The sequence below is a fragment of the Ylistrum balloti genome, unplaced genomic scaffold (assembly GCF_031769215.1).
Source record: "Ylistrum balloti isolate Yb309-2 unplaced genomic scaffold, AGI_CSIRO_Ybal_v1 Utg370036, whole genome shotgun sequence".
In the NCBI taxonomy this organism is placed as follows: domain Eukaryota; kingdom Metazoa; phylum Mollusca; class Bivalvia; order Pectinida; family Pectinidae; genus Ylistrum; species Ylistrum balloti.
In genome coordinates this window covers 6,981-32,643 of record NW_026782096.1, presented here as the reverse complement: position 1 = coordinate 32,643, position 25,663 = coordinate 6,981, and the positions used below count along the sequence as shown (strand labels likewise).

General features: G+C 34.5%; 1 protein-coding gene across 1 annotated transcript; it reads left to right on the top strand.

Annotated features, from left to right (window-relative positions):
- Positions 1-17,815: 17,815 nt before the first annotated feature.
- Positions 17,816-21,923, top strand: LOC132548930 (NXPE family member 3-like). The gene is made up of 4 exons (XM_060212831.1): positions 17,816-17,844; positions 18,189-18,935; positions 19,980-20,029; positions 21,130-21,923. Exons 1-4 carry the CDS (start codon positions 17,816-17,818, stop codon positions 21,921-21,923), a joined length of 1,620 nt encoding a protein of 539 aa, XP_060068814.1.
- Positions 21,924-25,663: the final 3,740 nt, after the last annotated feature.

The following is a 25,663-nucleotide window of genomic DNA, read 5'->3' as shown; positions in this document are numbered from 1 at the left end:
CAGGTTGACAACATGGAGCAGAAAAACGGCTTCGTAAAAAGTATGTAAAATGGAGGCAGATCTACAAGGTAATAGCGGTATAATGGACGGGGGGAAAGCGGCCAATGATACCATAGGACAAAGTATTAGTAAAATGAAAGTTACTGTACAGGATAAGATGGGGAGGGAGCGTAAAGCGAATTCTCGACGAGATAACTGATGTAAAGAAATATATGAAGAAATGAAAAAAGACACGCATACGAGGCACAATGCCGAAGCATGAAATATATTATAATAGTATGGATGTTTTGACGATTTCGCATTTACTTGTATATAAAGATATCAATATATCGTTAGTTTTCACTCCTGCGAATATACTCTGTTATCGTTAGTTTTCACTCCTGCGAATATGAATACTCTGTTATAGATACAGTGCATAGATATTGAAAGGAAATCAGTCAAATTTGTTTGTATGACATTTTAAAGGCGTGTTTGTCCTAGGATTCGTCAGGGGCAATGATGCTAAGAGCCTAAATTTCGGAAGGCCGATACAACATAATATAATATTACATTCAATAGGTTCTGGAAATATTAGGACTATCTTTGATACCGAATAGTTTAACGTTACGCTTGACAAGACGACTTGAAGGAAAACACCCTTAGTATATCGCTAACAAAACCAGACAAACCCAGCTGTATGATCAATTTTAGAGATATTTGGCGGCCATTTCCCATGCGACCTTTCTGGGAAATAGCCTCCAGTGACGTCATAGGGTTTTTTCGCCATGACCCAGAGGCCACAAAGTTTTATTTTGACATGAATTTCATCTGTGTTAAGTTTCATGCTTTTATCATAATGACTACATTTGTTTGATATATCCGCTCCACTAGAAGGACTACGTATGTGCTTTAGACTGGGTTGCTTACCGCAGTTTTTCTACTCTCCGTTAGACTTCGCTGTGAAGGGTCAAAGTTGAACGAGGTCAATGTACCCTGATGACATCTGTGATCTCTAACACTTGTTAGGTAATGATAATTACCATAATTGTAACACATGTACCCGAACGTCATCTGAACACAGACATTCGCCACAGTTGCGGACACAGGAGGAGTTGCTGAGACGGAAAACCTGTCAATCAACCAGCCAAGGTACAAGAAACAGCACACCGAAATTTTGCGATATGTACCTTTTAACGCGTATATCACCTGTAATGACAGACCTATCTAATACCTAAATGGACTTATTCTATATCACGGTCTAGGTTCAAAGGCCGGTGTTTAAAAACAACAAATTAAGCCGCTGTGGCAGGTATGACATTGAACTTTGATAGAAGCACTAGGATAAGCTTAGTTTTCAGGAAGAAAAATGTAGAGGTAAACCAGAAAATTTACTAAATTTCGAAATAAACTTTTCAGGCGTAAAGGTCAATATTCATCAGCCTTACATAAACGGGATTCATATTTCAAATGTGAGCATTTTACATATCCATCTTTCATATATTTTTCACACCTTTTATCAAAATAAATTATATCAAATATGTAGGCCCATTATCTCAGAAAGTATTTAGATATCAATGTTAGGTACATCAAATACCCACGGCAAAACACACCAAACTAAAATATGCAGATCGTTTCTTGTTTAACAAATCCCAAATATAATGGACTAAAAAACTGAGTACTTTTTTCTTCCGTTTTAGAAATTGTCATCATTTTGTACTGTATCATGTACATCATCACGGGCTGTTAACATGCTGATGAATGAAAAAACAGCATAACACTTAACTGAAATTAGATAAAGAATATCAAAGATTGGATACTAGTGTCAACTAAATATATCTAAGAAAGTTATTTAATCAATTCAACGCTATGAAGATAAAGGATGAAAACAAAAGAAGATTGACATCAAACTTGTCCTAGTCGGGTCTACACTTCTAATGTTACAAACAAAGATATATATATCTGTAGGATAATAATTTCCTTATCCGTTACAGGAATGACGAGAAAACTATGTAAACCTCTACGATTATCGCTCTTTAGATAAAACCCGATGATTCTCGAGAGTGATTTTTTATGGCAGGTTTCTAGTAAAGCAGGGCTAATGTAAACACTCACCTTTCATATTTGCATTAAATGGGAAAAAAAGAAAAAGACGTAGAATGAGAGATGAAAGACTAGCATCAGAATAATGACATAGTGTAGTTTTTGTGTAGCAAATAAAATACATTAATTAAAAAATTGTATACGGAAACCGATGTAAAACTTTTAGTAGTCTAATATTATGCACAAAGCTTGATTTTTATTACTATGAGCTCTTGTATTCCTGGGACACTTTCGATGCGAAAATGGCAAAAAAAAAAAAAAAAATGCTCAAGTACAAATGTTTCACTGCACATGTGAAAAGCAAGAAATGTAACTTGTCATACTACACCATATTTGAGCATACATTCACTTACAAATCCTTCATTAGATTCTTTATCGAAACAGATTTTATCATTGCTTGGTCCTTTCGCTCTTCCGTAGTTACATCAGTGAGCAGTAACTAATTTATCACCGAAAGCTTTCCCCGAGGCTCGTACTGTTGATGAATGTCATCAGGTTGCAGCTTTAACAAGGCACATCTATTGCACAACACTGTTAACTTGATAATAATTATTACATTAAGCGTAGTTATTACATTAAGCGATCGCTCCGTAACTCACGTGCTTACCTACATATTTCCATGACCTGACTCTAGCAGGGTCGCCTGTTTCTGGCTACTCGGTAAAGCTTTCGTAGGTTGTCACTCGCCTTGGCACAGGAGTCGTCCCAAATTATCTTATATGTTACAAGTTCAACAGTTTGTTTTAATTATTATTTTTTCTTCCATTAACAGACATTTACATGTGTGTATTATAATGTAGCAGTAACAGAGCAGTTCCTACGTTAAAACCCTTAAACCTGTACAAGTTACCGAATAGTTGATCAATAAATCTAAAAGTTTCGTTCAATACTTAAGTATTTTGATATAAACTTTATTTCATTCTTATATATATAAATATAACAATACAAGAATTAGAATTGGATTAGGAAACAAGTTTTTTTCAGTTTATATTAATCCGTCTCTGTACATTAATTCGTCTCCGTAAGTATCTTGGTTCTCAGATGTTGATCTTTGACAGATGTGGGGCGAAATGTTGTGTATAAAACTTTGGAACTTTGTTATGAATTTCAATATAAGAGTGAAACACATAAAAGGTATATTAGGCACAGATACAACCAACATTTTGTACGAATTTATCAATGATGGTTAGCGTTTTTAAAATCTCCATGCTATTCTAAAATCCAAAATGCAAAAATCGGTAACGTCCCATCACCATCAATTTTCTTTCCTCACCAGTGAAGTAGGAATATTTACACAGGTTAAAACAGTTGTTTTGAACAAGATATTTATCTCGCAGTACGAACATCACCTCAGTCAATTGTATGAGTGAAAGCGATAAAAACGCGTTAACAACACCGTTTTCGAATCCTGAACGTTTGGCCTGTCCTCTGAGAAGTGACACTCTTTGTCATATAAGTGTCTCTAAGGAGAAAAGTAGATGTACACTCGGTAATGAAGAGCCGAATTGTGTTGCTATACATTCGGTACACACCTCGACGTTTGGTGTACGTAACATAGGTACTGTTTACTTTCTGAATGTCCTTAAATATCGTGTGAAGTCACTGTCAGCATTTCTTTTGTTGGATGATAGATCTTTTGTTCTATTGATCCTCTAACTCTGTTTCCATTGTAGTTTGAATGCGACTACACAATTAACATAATCATAAATATACCAGATCAGGGTATATTTTACCAAAGTAGGTAGTACATCTGGTTCAAATTGTCTGTGATAAGTCCCATCTATGTATTTGTATAGTCTGCGAATGAATGTTTCTTTCGACATATTGTCTGTTTCACAGTAAGTGAGACATTGCAAAAAGTAAAGTTTCTTTTCGCCGATTTTCTATGTAATTCAGGTAGACACATTTTCCACGAAATGTAAGTACTGAGCATTTATCCTATAGAATAACTATTTTTGCGACATCTAATAGAGTTTGCAATGCTTTTTGACTTGTAGCAATTAAGGCGATATCGTCTGATTGGCACGGATTGTAGCATTTGATAGAAAAGACGCTTGCGCCGACATCGGTAGATCCCCATTTCGACAAGAAGGTCATTGATATGGATAAGATACATACAAGTGGAGATAACTCCACCTTACCTTGATCTAACACAATTGGTAAATGCGGCACTACTGATTTCTTGGTACTAATTATATAGTATACTTCTGTGTCTTTTGTACAATCTTTTTATAAAACCACCTCTAAAAATCGGGATTATCAATCCTATTTTCCAAGGTTTTGGAATATTACCTGTAGAACGAATACTGTTGAAGAGCATTATTGTTTCTATTCCCATTTTACCGCCATATCAGATAGGCTCGTTGGGTTTTTAATCTATCCCCCGTATATTAAGATCTTCACACGGGAATGGGGTACCTTATTCTTCAACTGTTATGAAGTGGAAGGTCGAGACTGGTGTCATCCACTGTACTGCCGGCACAGAGATCGGATATCTATATTAACAGTTTCGTCAGGTTCAGTGTTAACTTTTGTCATATATTCATTATAAGTTTCTGTGTCCATGTTTCTGAAGATATTTTTAGCTTCTGTTTCATTCCCTTTATAACCTAAATTGTATTCCGTCGGGTTTGTGTTCACCGATTCAACCGTCCACACCAAATTGTGTAGTTGGATCAAATTCCTGGATTTTCCTTAGCGTTTCAGTAGAAATTGGTATGTAACCACACAATCTACACTAGCTCTATGCTATGCAATGTGAGTGTTGGTTTTCCTGAGTTTTGTTACTAGTTGCGCGACATCAAAGTAAAACTGATATGATCGGTAAATGGTCCGGTCCAAGATCTAATTCCACGCTGTCCATTATACAACATTTTATAAAATTGTAGACAGTAGATTGATCAGTGGTGATACAATATAACATTGTTTCAAATGATCTAAACGTATACTTTGGTTACGCGCACATCGGTAATGAACTGCACAAAGGCTCAGGTCATCAATGGTGCCTTTAGGGCGCTCGGCTTTGCTATGTGGTATTTAGGATCCTTAAGAATGAGCATGATAAAATCTCCAGTGACATAACTTTCCCTTTCTCTTCAAAAGAGGTTAAAACGTCACGTAGGTATTGCATTGTATCTATTTGTTTATTGAAGTCACTGCTAATCTTAATAAATATAGAGCGCTCACTGAATTTCAACGAAGAAAAGGCACGCCGGTATCTTTAACGGATTCCATTGGTTGTTTAACACAAATCGGATGGTACGTCTTTGGCTTCGAAATAATCTAACGAGTTATTGCATAGTTAATATTCTGTGATAGCAATAACATCGCAATGAGTCTCCCGTAATATTTCGGACACACATTTACTCCATACGTTCCACACCCTAATCGAGAATGCCATAATTAATGTTGATAGCATTTCAGATATAAGAACGAGTCAATATCCTTGTAAAAATCGTCACGGTTTGGATTATATCGCCACGAGTTTTCAGAACCTCGGTTAAACCTATCATAACAGTCTACTATCCTCATACCAGTCAATGCTGTTCGTATGATGATTATCTCTGTAACTGCTTTTGTTTGTTTTCCATCGAGATTTATTCTTTTTTTTTCCTTTGTCATCAAATTTATCTTGCCGTTCTTTAGTGCTAAGCCATGATCTGTATACGACGTCTTCGGGCCATAAATCTCCTTGGTCAATCATCATGTCATGGTCGGCAGTCACGTTAAGTTTGGCAGTGTATATGCCGTGAGTTGTGTGAATAGTCTACGGTTCGTTACCTTGACAACTTTGTCTTATACATGACTTATAATACCAAAATGCAAAAATCACAAACGTCCCGTTGAAAAAAAAAAGTTTCGTAATAAAAGCTTGTGATATTATGAGTTACAATGTGATTTTCTTATGAAAAAATGTATTAATATCGCATTTTGACTCAATAAATTCATGATACATTGTATAAAGCGAAAATTTCGCGTAACTAGATGTTGATTTTTCTATATATATCGTGAAACTTAAAACCTATGAAATGCGCCCAACAGGTTTCCGTACGTATGTTATGTAACTATTAACTTGGATTAAAGAGTATATTAACCTATAACAGAATGGAAACCACTTCGTAATTTATCATATAAACGTTCGCGTGTAAAACTGTCTTTTTATGCAGAGTGCATAGGTAGCTTTGTTTACATGGTGTACAATATCAGCAATCCAAAGCTTTTAGAACAGCAATTTATGTTTTAATAAAAATTCTTTTTTCCCATAAAATTTACGTATGAATTTTTAATCGCAAATGTGTTTGTTTAAGGAAACCCTCCTGACTAAAAAAGTCCCACGAAATTAACAGCTGACACGGAGTTTCTCTTCGTTATGTAAACATTCTTAGACAGCTCGGGTGGCTATGTATATTTAGTTGATACACAAATATTTATAAAAATGTAAATTAAAATTATATTTCAGTCCATGTTTTTAAGACGTACGTAATCGGTGACCCAAGTATACTCATCACCACCAATGTCATTATCGACCTTTGGTTATTCAAGTTCAGAAAACAAGTATGTAACAGTTTCCTTGAGTAACAGTCACTGATATTTCGCGTGGTATTCTTTTCGACGCGGAGAGCCAATCGCGAATTCAAATCCCTTGCGATTATTTGAAGGTATATCTTAATGACGTCCTTGTTATTCCATTTATTCCGTTTATTCCGTGAATTTATATCACTACTTTATCATAATTTCACAAACAGATCTGCTTTACGTACACCCCTTTCATGTTAAAAAACTTAAGAACTCTTTTAAACGACATCACCATTATAAATTCGAAATAATGAAAAGCATTTTCAGGGTACATTATGCTTATATAAAGTGGATCTACTCTGAATCTGTTTTTTTTCTTCCGCCATAAATCACCTTCATATAAAAGTACATATTTTACAGCTGGTCATACCTAGAAAAAATAACTCACGTTTTTATATTTCCTTCCTGTATTGGCTTCGAAATTGGCCGCTTATACAGTTATATAATAGTTCAAATAATGACAATCATGATAAGCTTTGTGCATAAGATATCATAGGAATTGACCAGTATGACCTTACAACTGATTATCGTCAAAGCTTTCCCTTACATAAAGGCGGTCAACAATCTCCACTCTTTTACAGACTGTTTCCTATACACCTTGGTTGAATCGATATGCTTTGTTATTTACAATATACAAGAGTTATCACAATTATTCATATGCTAGACTATCATCCTTCATTAAATGTATTTAGTATTTGCACATTTTACAATTGTGAAGGTCTAATTTGTTCTCCGTTTAGTATTTTTTCCAGGTATATAGTATACCTTTACAAATAGGTGATCGATACTAATCAATATAGGATATTTCTCATTAACACATCTAACAATAATGTTGAATTAGGTCAAATGTCACTACATTTTACAGGATAAGTTTTCGATATCAATCAATATTTTATATTTAAAACTACTGATATAGATTGCTTAATAATGTTGTTATATCAAGCTGATCAAATGTTCTTATTCATTCAGTTAAGCTGACAATGCAAATAACACCAACTTTTGTAAAAGTCACTAGGTATATTTAGTAAATGGAATAGAGTTGCCCCTCCTCTTGTTCGTCCACTTACAGTAAATTCTGTCTGCATGTTTATACATAATTGAACACAGAAACAAAAGTTACAATTAATTGACTCAAATTCAACTGCTTATTGATAAACACAAAAATGTGTTTATTTTCATTGGCCATTATGTGGTACTCATCAGCAATCAATAGCTCTCCACAGTTACCTTTACCTCCTTACCTGAAGCTACTTTAGCTATCCAATCTAACCAGCTTACCTTATCAACATAGGAACAATGAATTAATGCTAGCTGATTTGTGAAAATGGTTACTTTCTCCTGTACCTTATAATAAGGTGTTATAAAATAAGAATGTCTAGCCAGATAGGTACTACAGATATTGGCAACCCCGCCCCCACCTGCAATCTCGCAGAATCACTCTTGTCTGTATTATCTTCTTGAAGGAAAGATATCGAGCGCGAGATTTTGAAGGTTTGTGAAAAAATACTCACCTTTTCTCGACTTTAATTATTGAATTTTATCATGGATATCACCGCGATATTGAATTTTGAGGCGAGTGAATAAGGTATTATGATCCTGAAACTTGAAAATCATTTTAAGCAACAAAAATAATTTATTTCAATCTGAAGACCAGAACGACACAGATTTTCACATACACACAGCCGGACAGCGGCAATATAAGAAAACTTTGTTAAGAAATAATCTACTTTTCATAGCTTGGTTATTAATCAATTTCTATCAAATTATCAAAATTTATTGGGGACACGTCACATCGATGTTGAGATTTTGAGTCAAATTATTATCATATTATTTAAATTTTGGGAATCACCTTAAACAGAATACAGAACAAAAACAGAACTTGTATTAATCTGAATCCTAGAGCTTCGCCACTGACTTGTTGTTAAAATACCGACTTTTCACAGCTCTTTTGGGGCCAGGATATACCGAAACTGACTCTGTAGTCAAGTGAACATCATATATATAATTGAAATACAAAACTTGATTTCAAATTGAGCGAGAAACGAAATAGGAGTTTGTCAAAATGTGAGACGGGTAAATGAAGTTACCAATACTTGACAATGAGAGGTAAAGTTAATTTCACTTAGCATCGACCATGGACTTTTCTCAATTACTAAATATCATTGACGATGTATTACAACGTTGCAAAGAAGACTGATGAAATACTGTATCAAAGTATCAATAAAGGAAACCTAGATTAAAACCAATTTATTGATAAAATAGTAGTTTCATATATTCTGTGACAACACAGTAAGCCGATTTGCCATCAACACATATAAAAGGACTTTGGTCTTTTTGGAATTTTATGTATTTTCATATAATTATTTGTATAAATGATTAATAATCAAAACTCATCAACATTTCAAAGATGTCACAAAATAAACTTTATGTATTACAATGAATAGTCACGGAAGCGTATATCCAATACGACGTATGCAATATGGCGCAGGTCGCAACGTTCGGAAATCCTTTAGAAGTACACATGGGTACACATCTGTGACCAAGTCTCTGCGTTATTTACGTCTCTGGTCTAGCAAAATTTCATCATGTTCACGGCAAAAGGGCACCAATGGTGAAACTAGGCTTCCCCTTTGGATATTTACGTCTATTGCACATGCACTTATCCTCACAGGAGTTTCCCCTAGCTCTTCAAACTGTCTAATACACATGTGACCGAGCCCGCACAATAACTCGCCTCCACGCACACACCATCTGTAAATTGAAAATAATAAGCTCACGCCAATCTCTTTCAGTAAAAGGAATGCTTCGTATTTGAATTACAAAATGGGGTCTCGAAGTTTATCTTTCTTTTACTTTGAGTTAGGGTCCAGGTAAACACATGTCCGAGTGTCGGGCCGCCTGTCAAACACAGCGAGCAGGCGCAAAATGTGTAGTCACACGACACAGGCTACCGACATTTCGCTTCATAAATATGTAAAGGACTTTGTACTACAAAAAATCAGTCGATAAGTCCTTGTAATGCCACATTTTGATAAACTTCTCAAAAACAAAACAACTAAAATGTTCCTCTAGGTTTAAGTTCATATTAACACGAATCCTATAATTTCATCTCAATTTAGGAAGTTGTACCATTGTTAAGAATCAGTCTCCACTAAAGTTCCACAATGCTTCTGCTAGCCGAAAAGTCCACACATGCCTAAAGCTCCCTGGACTACGTATATGGAGCTAAAACAAATGAATAGTCTAAATCATGAACGACATCGTATCAACAGGCCCTATAGGTCCTCCGTATTGTAAGTAGTATATTGAACCTGTCAATGCAAATATAGCAGCATACATGTCACGTCCCTTCGATACCTTGCACGTTGCGACATTTGTCACAAAGGAAAAATTAATAAATGTATATCAAATTAATACTTTTAGATAAGTTTAAATAAATAAAATGCATGCTATAATATACCAATAAAAATATCTGAAGTCAGTATAAAGTTTAAATTTGATAATTTATCTAAATTATCAGTATTCATTAAATTTACATAATGTAATAAATATTAAGATCTACAGTTATCTGTTTGGCTGTTAGTAAGGACATTCATTTCCAAATATGATGCTTATGAAAGAATTTGTTTAACTGAAATAAGGTCTAAAATTACAAATCTTTTATTTGACCATCTAATATTAAAATTTTTTAAAGACTTAAGGGTTTTGGTAGAGAAATATGCGAGGATAATTTTCATGATTAAAAAAGACGGACCGATGTGCTTTATTATTGGCAATTTTCACCTAAATAGTCAGTGTTTCTAAGATAAAAAAAACATCTAAATTATTTATCTTTTTATGCTAAAAATCGAAGAAGGTGGTCACCAACTCGGAATTCACGGATTTAAAATCTGTTATTCGTATATATAAGTGAATGGTTTAATAACACGGATGTGCGTCCATATGATAAAATTACAAGTTACCTGTACACTGAATATAGCATATCGAACATACGGTTACTACATAAATAGGTAGTATACGTGACACATTTATTACAAATCAAGATGACAGTGGAAACAAAACAGAGTTGTCATCATCGAAAAAATACACTCTACCACAAAAATGTAAGGGGACGACAAGCTTGTGGAATATCGAACGATCCATATCCATTTAATTGTATTGTATTACGTAATGTTCCTGCATGGACGACACAGTTGGAATAATTACCCTAAGTAGATTTATCAACGACGGAAAAGCCAACACATTTATCCTGTGTGTAGGTGATATCGAAGGTAAGTTATTTTCTATAACTAGTTTTGATATGAAAATATCCATCTTCATCATTATATTGTCTTTCGTTTGCTACAAAAATACTCTGTTTCCCAATAACAAATCGGGCAAACATAGCGAAATACACTTCTCATTTGGAGAGTAAATACTTCTTACCGTACAGCTATCGACAAAAAAATGTGCTGTGTCATCGCCGTTGTCATAATCGACAAACTTATGAGCGAGCTATTTACATTGTTTCTGTTTTGTAATTTGTCAACAATGTTTACTCTCCTACTCGTCGTTATGGTCGACAACCTATGTTGATGTTACGTAAACGTCTATTATTCATAAGTTGTAGATGGTCGTATTACCCTATGATCATCTTGTAAAATGTGATCTAATAAACATCATGACCTGAAGCACATGTCCATAAATAAGGACTTTACCACAATTCGAGGCAAGACCGCCTACGATGCTCGTGAGTTAGTACGGAAACGCCTTATTAATCAAAGTACTTGAGCACTGTACACGTACACGAACATTAGTATCAAATGATGGGCGATATGTGTTTGTAAATATTAAAATACAAAAAAGATATACAAGATAAATATGTATGCTTCAAATCAAATTTCATTAGAAATAGAAATGGCTTACTTAAAAATTTCAAGGCGTGTGTGGATGAGTATATGTTGGGGACAGTGATTGTCAGTGGTGATCTCAATGAAGAAAATTATAACATACCTTTGATATTGTTTCAGACCAAATTTGGTCGAAATCTACCCAGGCACTGATGATCAGGCGATACAAATAAAACTAAGAATAGAACAGGGACAATGAATCCGGTCTAGGAATACGGAAAATCAATAACACAATACTAAGCGAGAGAGAATGTATTCAAAATGTAAAGGTCTGCATAGAAAAAGTTACATAAATGCGAAAATACCGTTTTAAATAAAAGACAAATATGGAACTATTGTACGACAAATTTAAACATATAACAGTTCATTGCTGCAAAAATAGAACTAGAAGACAAAACAACAATGTCAGCAATTTAGAAACTTACATAGCACAGATACCATTAGTGGTAGTTGGCAGTGCCGATCCGTTGAAGTCGTCAGCCAGTCCGTCCATCACTGAATGTTTCAACCCCTAACTCCTCTCCGTCCTTATAACTCCTAATGCGCTATACATTCCTCACAATGTTTGTGCAGGGAAACCTCTACACCCAACTTCAACAGGGAAGTTCCATATCTGCCATCCCTGCTCCCGACACTCTGTCAACAGGTCCTCGTACTTGGTACGTTTCCTCCCAATGGCTTGTTCACACCTCTCCTCCCACGGTACAGTCAGATCTGCCAGTATCAACTTCTTCCTTTCCTTGGACCACCGTACAATGTCTGGTCTGAGAGCTGTATGGACAATGTCATGGAAAGACGATCTGCGATTCAGATCCGCTTCCATTGTCAACTTGTCTGTCATTTCCAGTAGTCCCCCCTTCCTGTTGGTTTTCGGTGCTGAAGATCTCTGTTTTTCCTTCACGATGTTGATGGTAAAAGCTTTCTGTTTTTTCTACTTTCCTTTTGGCCTTCCAAAGTATCTGCAAGCTCACGAAGTACTTCGTTATGTCTCCACGTCTAACGGCCCTGAGTTAGTGTCGTCTGGCAGCTTGTCAGTCCAAGGTCCCTCTTTTGTCACACAGCGCATATGCCGAGTCTGGTACCAATCCCCATCGGTGGAGATTGACCGATGATGGTAAGAGGTCATAGACTGAACGCAGAAGGAACTGTAATGGTGGATATTGCTAGATGTCCTTTTAAGTTAGTTGTTTTTCCTCTGTGTTCCATTTGTCCATGCGCCCTGGCAGCCCATCTCCACTGCTTTCCTCCTTTTTTCTTCCTCCACCTGAACTCTGATCACATTCTGTCCCCATTTCTCTCTATAGTCTGCTGATTTCTACTGTTGTCTGTGTGTTGTTCTCAGACCATGTCTACCGCAGCAAACTGACCCCACTGTGTCTTTGTGTCTGAGCCTGCATTCTGCGTCCTCTACAACCTTACTTACTGATCACTTCCTCTCTGTCTTTACATGAACGCCTGCCTGCCGGACTTTCTCATCCTTTGAGAGTTTCAGAATATTAAATGCAGTATTCAAAATGAAACTGAAAAAAGTCCAGGTACAGATGCGCTAACTGTAGAACTTAATCAACAGTTTTGGGATAAAGTTGAAAATTTGATTATAGATTCATTGAATGAAGGGTATGAAGAAGGAGAACTAAGTGAGAAACCAAAGCTTGGCTTAGGCATATTAACTTATAGGAAAGATGGTATTAACTGGCTAAGTATTAAATATAGATTACAAAATTATGTATTAGAAAGTAGATTGAAAGGCTTTAAAATTGTAAGAAAATACATAAATAATACGTGATATAAAGAGAAAGGACAGAAGAACAAAGCAAAAGACGGGCAAACAATTATGAGGGTATTAAATGACAAAAGAAAGTTAAAGGTTTGGGAATCTATCTCGGTACAAATCAAAAGATTTGTAACAATTTGAACTGGGAAAATAGAATTGTCTCTCTTGACAAGTCCGAAAAGTCCGAGATGTTGAAAGTCGCATAGATATGTTGAGAAAAGCATGGATAAAAAAGACTCATTGATGGTTCAAGTGCCTACTGGAAAATAATACCGTAATCATATTATGAAAAATTTGGTGCCAATAACTTGATTTTCAAAATGAATATTGGCAACTTAAAAAAAACTCATTGATTTAGAAAATAATATTCCTGCTTATTATGTTAGAAGTATAGAACCGTAGGTAAAGTTAGAGGGCGGAAAACCAAAAAATAGGACAGAATTTAGGGATATTAGGAAAGAAATAATTTGGAGAAATAAGCATATCAAAAGTAATGGTAAATCCTTAATGTTCAATAAATGGATACGTAGTAAAATCAAATTAATAGACGATGTTTTAAATAACAGGAGATTTGTAGAAGAGAATGTTGTACTTCATAAACTTAAATAAAAACAAATTGGATTAGCAAAATGATACAATTAAGGCAAGCGATTACAAGAGTGGACAAAGAGCCTGAAAACAGTGGCCTCATTAAAAACAAAGGTTAAAAAAGATAGCGGCATGTTTATGATGAAGAGCCGGAACAATACACAACATTTAGAAAATCTAACAAAGCATTTTATGAATTGGTGATACAAAGAAAGTTTATTGAAAGTTTCTGTAAAGAAGCTGGAAAGGTAAATTTAACATGTCAGATATATAAATTATGATAAACATGTTTAGCTATATATTTAGTATGGAAGATAACAATTACAAAATAATCAAATGAAAACTCTACAGCAAGACACTTCCCAATGAAGAGCCGCTATATAAATTGAAAATAGAGACAAACAATTCGTGTAATTTATGTAACATCACTGAAGATTATGAACATCATTTTATTAAGTGCAGGTATTTTCATATATTGTGGAACAGAGTTATGGTCTCATTCGATAGAATGAATTTTGAATAACAACCGTCAGTTACAGTACATGGTGATTGGTTATAAGATCATATACACAAATTATGCTGAAATTGATGAATTATTAACATTGGTTGGATATATACAATTTTCAGAAATTATTATGTTAGTGAACAGAAGAAAAGAATTGATCCTTCGTCAATACTTCAGTATGAAATTAAGTATTTTATGTCAAATGCAAACACAAACAAAGTGAAAAAATATCTGACACGTTTCACGGAAAACTTAGTCAGTGATAAAAGAATTTTAACAGGCTTGTCACTGACGTATACAAGGCTTTGGTAGGAATAATTCCCATATTCGTTCAAAGCCTGGTCAATGGTGCCAATAGCTTGGTTGATGTGTCTAAAGGTGTTTGAACCAACACAGAAGTTCTCTATACGATTGATCAGGTTGCTGCTCGATGAAACGACAATATCTAAAAATGTAAGGTGCATTTATATTGATATTCAAAGTGAAACAAATATGTTATTAGCATTATTAATGAAGTAGATCACATAAAATCATTTTATAAACTCTATAAAATAATAAAAATAATCCATGCACTGTGATGAGAACAACAGCGATAATATAACCAAAACAGGCGAAAATTGATAAAAGAAGTCATACGAAATGAATCAATAGGGGTTAAGAATGAAAAAGATGTTTGGGTGTACATTAGAGTATATGTGCATGCATATATGTGTGTGCGTAAGTGAAGTAATATAATGATTTGTTTTTGTGAAGCGGAGTTGAATGATTGTAGACGTGTGTATTTATGTTAGTATGTACAGGTGTAAATCTAATGAGATGCGTAGCATGAAGGTATGCAAGTGATAGAAGGTATGTACATGTATGTGTACGGAGAAGAAAGGTGTGTATGCAAGTGGTATGCTATTATATGTGTAGATGAGTGTATTGGTGAACAGATCGTGGAAGGGAGAGAGAGAAATTGGCTGTGGAATCACGTGGGTGATTGAATGTATATAAAATGTTTTTCTTTACGTGTGAATAATGCATGGGTCTTTAGGAAGAAATCAGGTAAATGAGATGCAAAGGGCGATGGAAAATGGATATATATTATATTTATGCTTGGTTGCTAAGTTATTGCTCTGAGCGTAAAAAAATATATTAGAAAGGGAACGATATTGTATATTACAAATTCAAGAATAAAGCCCTTTTACAAAAGCTGAAGATGTCGAAGATCAAAAGTGACACCACAAGAAGTATGTTGAATTACATGCAAACTCTATGTAGCCGTATTCTTTATAAAAGAATATACAACTGAAAATGTTCAAATATACACAGTGTATGTATATACATTTGAATATATATATATGTGTGTATGTGTGTGTGTGGGTGTGTGTGTGTGTGTGTGTGTGTGTGTGGTGTGTGTGAGGGTGTGTGAGGGTGTGTGTGAGGTTGTGTGTGTGTGTGTGGTGGCGTGTGCGTTTGGTGGTGTCGTGTGTATTGGTGTGTGTGTGTGTGTGTGTGTGTGTGTGTGTGTGTGTGTGTTTGTGTGTGTGTGTGGGTGGGTGGGTGTGTGTGCGTGGTGGTGGTGGTGGTGGTGTGTGTGTGGGTGTGTGTGGGTGGGTGGATGGGTGTGTGTGCGTGGTGGTGGTGGTGGTGGTGTGTGTGTGTGTGTGTGTGTGTGTGTGTGTGGGTGTGTGAGTGTGTGTGTGGTGGTGGTGGTGGTGGTGGTGGTGGTGGTGGTGGTGTGTATGTGTTTAGAAAGTAATAACAATTCAAGTTTAAAGTAAAATTTATTGATTTTAATATTGCACAAGAGATCTCGACTGTGCGTTGTTCATGAATGCATTTCTGAATGGCCATAATGAATCAGTTGTTGCACATTTTCTAATTAAATGTGCTATGTATTTAAACATGGATTTGGAATAGTTTAGCCAAGTGACAATAAATAAGACTCAATATTGTTTTCTAAAACGACAAACGTCTATGAAATATTTACAACTGCACATCATTCTAACACGCAGACACATGGCAAACTGCTGACATAAATATTTACAGCGTACACTCATCTGCTGACAAATGGCAATCACCTGACATAAATATTGAAAGGGTTCGCATCAGCGTATGTGCACACGTTTGCATTGGACAGTGGTGCAATATATTAACGTGCAAGTTTATTTCCAGTTAATAGTGCAAAATTGTCTTATATGATGTATTGTTATGACAGCGATATGATACCTAAACATGTGATGGCCAACTGGTGTTGTATATAACATCAATTAGAAAGAAAGTTTAACCCGAAAGACAGAAGATTCTCTATACAACATCGAGATACATTTAAAGAATTTCAGCATAGCAATAGTTCTCCGCGACGATGAGTGGCATCATCAATACATTAAAGACATATTCTATAATTCTACCGCTGAGGAAAGGCATGACTTGACAATAATATGTATACATCTATATGTTTAAATATACGACTAAGAAATCTCAGCCTTTGGAATCAACCTGTCAGTCATTCGCCAGCCATCTCTTAACTATTTCACCACATAGTGTTAATAAGTCCAAAGCAATCTTCTTAATTGACAAGCATTAGTACACACAACATGGCTTATCAGTACGCACAATACCAAGAAACCAGAATCTTAGTGCCTGCTCTATAGTCCTGTTCATTCTGATTAATCAGGAAGAGGACCAACAGTCCACCAATTGGTTATTATAAAAATACATTAGAGGTCTATACTGGTATATCAATCACGTGCACTTACAAGGGAATGAGAACTGTAAAGGGTGTTTTTATTATACTTCCGACTTTAGTGGTGTTATCAAACGCTTGATGCAATAGATTGTTTTTTTTCTTTTTTGCAAAATTCATCAAATGAACACTTGTTATCTGGATTTATTTAAGACATTTATATACTTCTCGATTTCTTCCATCCTCGAAAATACCGAAAAATAGCACCTCGTCTTAAATAACTTTTACATTACTTGAATAAAGGCATGTGGTTTCTTTGGGTTTAAGTCGACAGCTGACTTCATATAATTTCGTTAAGGCATTCTATTAACTTTATCAATATTGCATGAGAGTAACAAGTCTATCATGCTTGTTTTAGATGGATATTTGAAAATAAACTATCTCAAAGAAACAATTCTTCAAACAACAATATGCAGTCTTGCAAGAAAAATCACATGTCCCTGCTACAGCTGTTGAATTCAGAATACATATATGCATGCAAATATTATAATACTTAAAGGTTTTAATACTGATGGACGAAAGAAACATTTTGCGATTTTTCCCTCCCCGCACAAACATCCTCACACAGCAGGCCTGTCACACACAGCATGGTTTGTTTTAATGTTTTACTTTGTTTATTGTTGAACAGCTGAATGATGTCACGTAATCGAAGGTGGTTGTTCCTGTTGGGGACAATGTGCCTCTTTTCCATTCTTCTATTTAAGTAAGTATTTGTCCTATAGCCACAGCATTACATGATTTTTATTATGTACTATCTGGCATCGTGGTTTCTAGCTCAGAAAATTAAAGAGATTGGCGATTGGGATGTAAAGCATGTATAACATTCTTCTATTGACCCAGTTTCATATTAAAATTCAAACCTCAGACAGCAAATCCTCTTTTTCGTGATTTTCCAACGGTAAAACAGTTAAAGTCCATACTTCTAAGATTTGTTATAATATATAAACATGTTGTGTGCAATCATACGACAAGCTAACAAGAACACTTTTAATTCAATTTTAACAAATTGCATACTATAAATCTTACTTGATTTGTTTTAATTTCTAGGAAGATTTGGTCTGACTCGGCGTTTGCTAAACTTCCTACCTACGGAATACATGGGAAAGACGAAAAGAGACCAAGTATTCTGATATCACATACTGACATGAACTTTCAAAAGTCTTCTTCTGGTACAGAAGAAATCGATATTTATCAAAAGATGAATGTTACAAACGATAACATTTTTTTGTCTGTAAGACTGTCTGAAATTTTAGTGTTACCAACAACTTTCCCATTAAGAATTGGAGACACTTTGAGGATAAGAATCCGACTGTTTGGCACAGACGGTAAACCTGTGAGTACCGGTGGTGACTTCCTCAGAGTATGGTTAAAGGAGACGAAGATCAAAGCCAACGTCAATGGATACGTCTTAGATCACAGAAATGGGTCGTATACTGGGGTACTACTCTTACCATGGAAAGGTCGTCCAGAGGTCATAGTGTCAGTTGCTAACTCACGACATCACATATCGCTTATTATGAAGTATGTGAATGAACATGGGCTGCTACAAATGATGGCTTCTCAGTTCATAGACCCGAGTGGTAGATATAAGGAAGAAACGCAATGCAGCCCGAAACACGACGCCATTTTAAAAGGATGTACATTGGCGGATAGATGTAACTTGACCAAGCAAAATTATGGACTTCCATGGTTTTGTTGTAAACCAAAGTCTACTTTTGTGACATGTAAAGACATGAAAACTGTGAAAGCTAATAAAACAAGCATGATCAGTGACCTAACAAGGCATATTTCAACGTTAGTAGATAGTTGTCCAAGATTTTGCATTTCAGTAGAATTTCCTGTTTTTGTTCATTCGTTCGTTCGTTTGTTTTTGCTGTTGTTTTGTTTTTGTTTTGTTTTGTTTATTCATTTATGTTAATTTAACAGTCATAATAAATATAAGTCGTTGCAATGATCATATGGACTCTCGAATTTTCAGTGATGTAGAATTTTGAATACCTCCCTACTTAGAGCTGAGAACATTAAACTTTATTTCTAGGATGGTGAACGCTGGGCATAATGTCGAGAGATGAGATACATACACAACTAAACGTGATTTTATTACACATAATCATGATGATTTCCATACATCTGTTTCCTGTAAGAGAATCATTTATTTTTAAGTATTTTGGTGCATTAACAAAAATTAATCTTTTTGAATACAAAATATCTCTTAAGACATTAGTCATAGAAGAAGTGGTTATCAGCAATCTTAGAAATGGAGAGGCTGTCGTGACAAAACTGTATTTCAGGTTAACTCTTTAATTGATGATGTGTTCCTACAAATAATTAAGAAATTTGTAAGACAATCTTCTCTTGCAGCATCTGATTATAGAACTATATACTTTGACCTAATCTTGGTCCTTCATTGTGTATTTAGTTCATTTTTGTTGTTTTATTGTTTTTAGGGGGTGAGGGAAGGGTGGGTTGATTTGTTTTGTTTGTTTATTTGTCTTTTTTTCTTTTTCTCAAAAATTTCTTGGTTTTTCTTTGGTGACGTCACGATGTATGTGACGGTATGAAATTATGACATCACAATGGAATCGTTCTGGATCTTTTACCAATAACAGCTTTGTTAGGTCAAATGTAATTGGTTTTATTATACATATTACTGCATAGCTATGCTAGACATTTATTAATAGGTAACGCTTGTTGCTGCGTTTAAGTATGTAATGTAATTGAGTTGTACATAAATACTACATTTTTATTGCAAACATCTTTACTACTCCATCTACTTATTTCTGTATCAAATTTCACATACATAGATAAATAGCATATATTATATTTGTTTCATTACAGGTACAAGAAGCACCAAAGATTCTCCTCTTTTAAAATACAAGTTAAAGAAAGTAAGTTATATTATTGGCAAGCGAGTATGATCTGTATGACGTCATTGACGTGTTTTGGAAATTCTAAATATCTAAATTCATATATATTTGCCACATATAGACAAATACATACCTGTCTATTTTATAGACAAATTGACACGAAACATTGTATACAATCTTTCAACAAGATAACTTTTGATGTAGTTCTGCTTTCTTGTGCAATATGTTGGTGTGTTGGTTTGTCGTGGAATTCTGTAGAGCTGGCATTATCCTCAGTCAGCTTTGTGGGGAAAACATTACAAGAGACACGAACTGCTTACTCTTCGGAAAAACTAGAATATTGATTAGGTTTTGAGATTTAAACCCTTAGCGTTACTGATGAGTCCTAGAACGACTGTATGATACAGTTTAATCCATACTTTGGTTATACTGCGTCTTTATTTATTTTTGTATTAAATAGTGCGCGGCACTTGAGTGTCCTTTGCACACCCCTTGCGCTTTCTTGTGTCATTAATGCGTCATGTCTGAATCGATTTCGAGTTAGAAGTGCTGTTTTGTTTTCACGTCAATATTCTCTATATTTTTGTCAATCAAGATATAACTGGAGAAAAATGCCCTAATCAGTCAAGTTGTATATGCGAGTGTATCTGGCAAGATAATTATTTTATCAAATAAAACTAAATACTGATGAACTAGATTATACCTGTAGAAGCAAATCGGATATTAACTCAATACAATAAATGCACAATATTATATAAAAGTACGGATCCTGTTTCTGCGATTTCAGAATTTTAACCAGCTCCTTATATACGTTGAAAATATACGATATCGCATATTATTCTTGTTCATTGATGCCACCAATTAAATTCATTGCAATTGAAACGCGGCATGGAGCAGAAGTTCAAAAAGTGATGATGTTGTGTAAAATATTTCAAAATTGTCATGTGTTGTTTTTAAGGATGCAGCTGTATACCAATGACAGTTTCTTGGAATGTATGTCATATATAAAAAGTATTTACATATATTTTTCCTCGTTGTCCTTTGAAAGTCTTTGATGAGTTAGAACAAAACTCCTTGCAATATTGTGACAACTATTAACATTCTTTTCCGTTTATTTAAAGGAATTGGTTATCCTGAATACTTGCCTTCACCGCCACGACCTTGTCAGGAGCGCATGCCTAAAGCAACATGGAATGATATCACACCTGTCGGCTATTACTTTAAGAATACATGGATTAACCGGAAGTGTACACTTGGCACAAGTCGGCCCGATACCTGCTTGGATAATAAGAGATTTGTAGTGTTGGGTGATTCAAATAGTCGATCAGTCTATTCTATTTTCTGTTCAAAGACTAAATCAAAAACTCTGACGGATCATTACACGAAAGAAAAACCTTGGCACAAGCTGTTAATGGCGCGGAACATAAAACGTAATATAGACTTGATGTGGGCTCCTCATAACCCACCATTTTATGTTGGTCCTCATCAACCGCTTGACACAATGCGGTCAGTTGGAAACTGGCTGGACAGGACACCTCATGATAAACCAATAATAGTCATCATACATCTGTACTATCATCTCACCAGGACAACTTTGTCTGTGTTTCGTGCCCTGGTCAAGGACGCACGTGCTGGCGTTGATCGTCTGCTAAGAAGAGCCCCAGATTCTACAGTTATCATACAAGGTCCACATTCTATCACGTACAAAGACAGTCTTGAACCCCTTGACTATATTCGGCGAAGACATGAGGACATATGGTTCCAAGAGTTCATGGGAATACACAATAAAGTCTTCTACATCGATAACTGGGACCGTACTGTTGGAAACGAAAATGTAGACGCGCATCCGCCTACCAACACAATGACAGATGTTACAGACGAAATGCTATCTTATATATGTCGCGATGTAGTTTAATGTCAGTGATATCTTATATATGTCGCTATGTCGTTTTATGTTACTAATATATCTTACCATGTCGTTTAATGTCAATGATATATATTTCAAGATGTCGTTTAATGTCAGTATTATCTTATATATGTCAAGATGTCGTTTAACGTCAGTGATATCTTATATATGTCAAGATGTCGTTTAATGTCAGTATCATCTTATATATGTCGCGAAGTCGTTTAATGTCAGTGATATCTTATATATGTCAAGATGTCGTTTAATGTCAGTGATATCTTATATATATCTAGATGTCGTTTAATGTCAGTGATATCTTATGTATATATCTAGATGTCGTTTAATGTCAGTGATATCTTATATATATCTAGATGTCGTTTAATGTCAGTGATATCTTATATATATATCTAGATGTCGTTTAATGTCAGTATTATCTTATATATGTCGCGATGTTGTTTTATGTCAGTATTATCTTATATATCTAACCATGTCGTTTAATATCAGTATTATCTAATATATCCCATCATGTAATATATATATCTAATATATGTCAAGATGTCTTTTATGTCAGTGATATCTTATATATATCTAGATGTCGTTTAATGTCAGTGATATCTTATATATGTCAAGATGTCGTTTTATGTTACTAATATATCTCACCATGTCGTTTAATGTCAGTGATATCTTATATATGTCAAGATGTTGTTTTATGTCAGTATTATCTTATATATCTAACCATGTCGTTTAATATCAGTATTATCTAATATATCCCATCATGTCGTTTAATATACGTATTATCTAATATATGTCAAGATGTCTTTTAATGTCAGTGATAACTTATATATATATCTAGATGTCGTTTAATGTCAGTGATATCTTATATATGTCGCGATGTTGTTTTATGTCAGTATTATCTTATATATCTAACCATGTCGTTTAATATCAGTTTTATCTAATATATGTCAAGATGTCTTTTTAGTCAGTGATATATCATTTCTTTTGCGGTGTCTTTAATGTCAATGATAACTTACTTTCGGGCGATGACAGTTAACATCAATATTGTCTTATACATGTCGAGATGTGGTTTTAATGTCGCTGATATCTTATATGTGACGGGATGTCGTTTAATATCAATAATATGTTATATATGCCACGACGTCGTTTAATGTCATTGATATATATGTAATGGTGTCGTTTTATGTCAATGAAAAATAATATAGCGAGGTATTTCACCATGTCGTTAAAGTCAGTGACTATCTTATATATGTCGCGATGTCGTTTAATATCAATAATATGTTATATATGCCACGACGTCGTTTAATGTCAATGATACACAATCGAATCACTTTTGCAGTTGATAATTATATTCACCCTCTCGCTAATAACATCAATTGTCGACGATTTAATACAGACACTACTGAGCCATATGATACAATAACTTAAAGCTATCGTTTTATTTCATTCAGTAAGAAAATCTTGAATTGATCAATAACTTTTGATAATAAAGTTTTGATTATATGAAAATCTGCTAAAATCGACAATTGTCTAATATGGGGGTTATTTGTCGACATCATTTGTCGACGTAATAAATGAGAAACTACCCGTAAATTAAAACATTTCACAGGATTTCACTTTAAGTTTCATGCTGATATGTATGATAAATCCGTTATTAATTCGTTGTTTGTTATTTGTGTACATTGTAAGATATTTGAATATATAATGATGTTGTAATTTTGTTTGTTTTTTTTTTTACAATTCCTTTTTTTTTTTTTTTTACATCATTGAATGAAGCGATCCACACACCAGGGAAATGTAAAAAGATACCCCATTCAAACAAAGTAGAAGTTCCAACAGACCCGTGAGGTGGCGTGTTGCCATTGAATCCTCCAATCATTATCAAGTGGGCGGAGCTAGATTTTTTTTCCATTGAAATATGAGAGAGAGAAAAAACCACTCAGAAATATGCATTTTCAGCACAAGCAACGAAACTTTAATTATTGTTCTGTGAAAAGATTTCACTTACTAATCATGTCTTGCCTCGATCCATGGCGTTTAATAATACAGTTTGACAGTTTGGTTGTTATGATAATCTTCTAAAATCGGCAACTTGCTAACATGGTGGTCGATCAGGCCGATTGCGATAGGGTTCAGAAATCTGGTAATTATCAATATCCAGCAAGAGGTAGATCTGTTCGAATTTAATTTAATTTTTAGCTTTACTTTATTAGTCATTTTAATGAATGGCAGATTTCCCTTTTATTAGCTCCGTCAGAATGTTGCATAACATGTTTTGAAAGGGGACCAAAATCTAGACCTTAATGAGGGTGGCAAAATTGGGTCCGCATTTCTCAACTCAAGTAAGATATTGCATTGAATATGGGTGTGTGAAAAGCTGTGTCTAACATGTCTCGTAAAATGTTTTGTTTGCTGTGATATCTTGAAGTTTTGATAAGATAAAGGAATGAAAAATTTCCTTTTTAGTCTAAGTAATTATAAGCCTTTAAAAGACTCCCAAACACCGACTAGCACAATTCCATACTACATATACTCAAACTATTGTACAGCAAAATTAATAGATGATTCAGAATATTGATATCTGTCAACTCCCTTCTCCTTGGAATTAATTTTGTATAAATGGTGAAACTCGGCTCCCTGGGGTGGGGACCAATATTGGAAATAGAACAAATTATTTAAAATCCTACTCTTCCAGTTATAATGATTGGATTTTGTCCTTATTTAGTCTGAATCATGTTTGGGTGATAGGGAGTCTTATTGATGTAAACGGTGGATCACGGCCACCTACGTCTTTTTATCTTTTATTGAATTATAAAACTTAATGTTTTAATCAACTACTCATATTTTCTTATCGGTGATAACTGACTTGATTACTCCTTGTCAAATATATAACATTCTTTTTTTTCTAACTCTTTCTTCTAACTGTTAATTAAGTATCCCATTCTAAAATACTTGACCACGTGATGATCATTTGTGGCACTTAGGCTCAAGGAAGACTGACAATTGAAGCCTGCATACTTTTCAGCAAATACTAATATTATATTGAAAAAGTAATGTTTTCTGTAAAAAAAATCCTAATTACAGATTGTTACCCATCTTATCTTTCCCTACCAGTCACAATATAAACAAATACAACATGATCAATTCAGTGCTTCAAGAAACGGGAATAAAATAAATTGGTTAAGAATGGATGAATGGACAGAAATTAGATAGGTATGGTTTCTTTGAAAGTGCAGTCCTATTTTTTAAAAACATACGAAAAATATTTCAGTCTATAATTTACATTTTAGAACAACTCACTGAAGCGAAATATTTGATCAATTTTTCATCATTAATGATCATCATTGCTACAAGACCTTTTTTTATTAAAAACCTTATACATCCCCTTGACAATCAAGCATACAAAAATGAGGTTTATTAAACAATGACTTATGAAGTAAAAGATGTAATTTAAAAATATGTATAGATATGAATGAGTAGATTCAATCTGTATTTCCATGTTTTTAAACTGGTGAAATTTGTAAATATGTTTAATATTTTTGTGCCTTAACATGAACCAGTGTTTGTAATTGTTTAACGTTCTATAATCGGCCAGAACCTTCATACACTTACTTCTTCCTACTTACGTAAACACCCCTCCCCCTCTTTTAAATGCATGAATAAAATACTATTTAGCATTGATGTTTACCTTTTTATTTAGTTATGATGCAATACTGTAAACAATGAAAGGAAGTGGA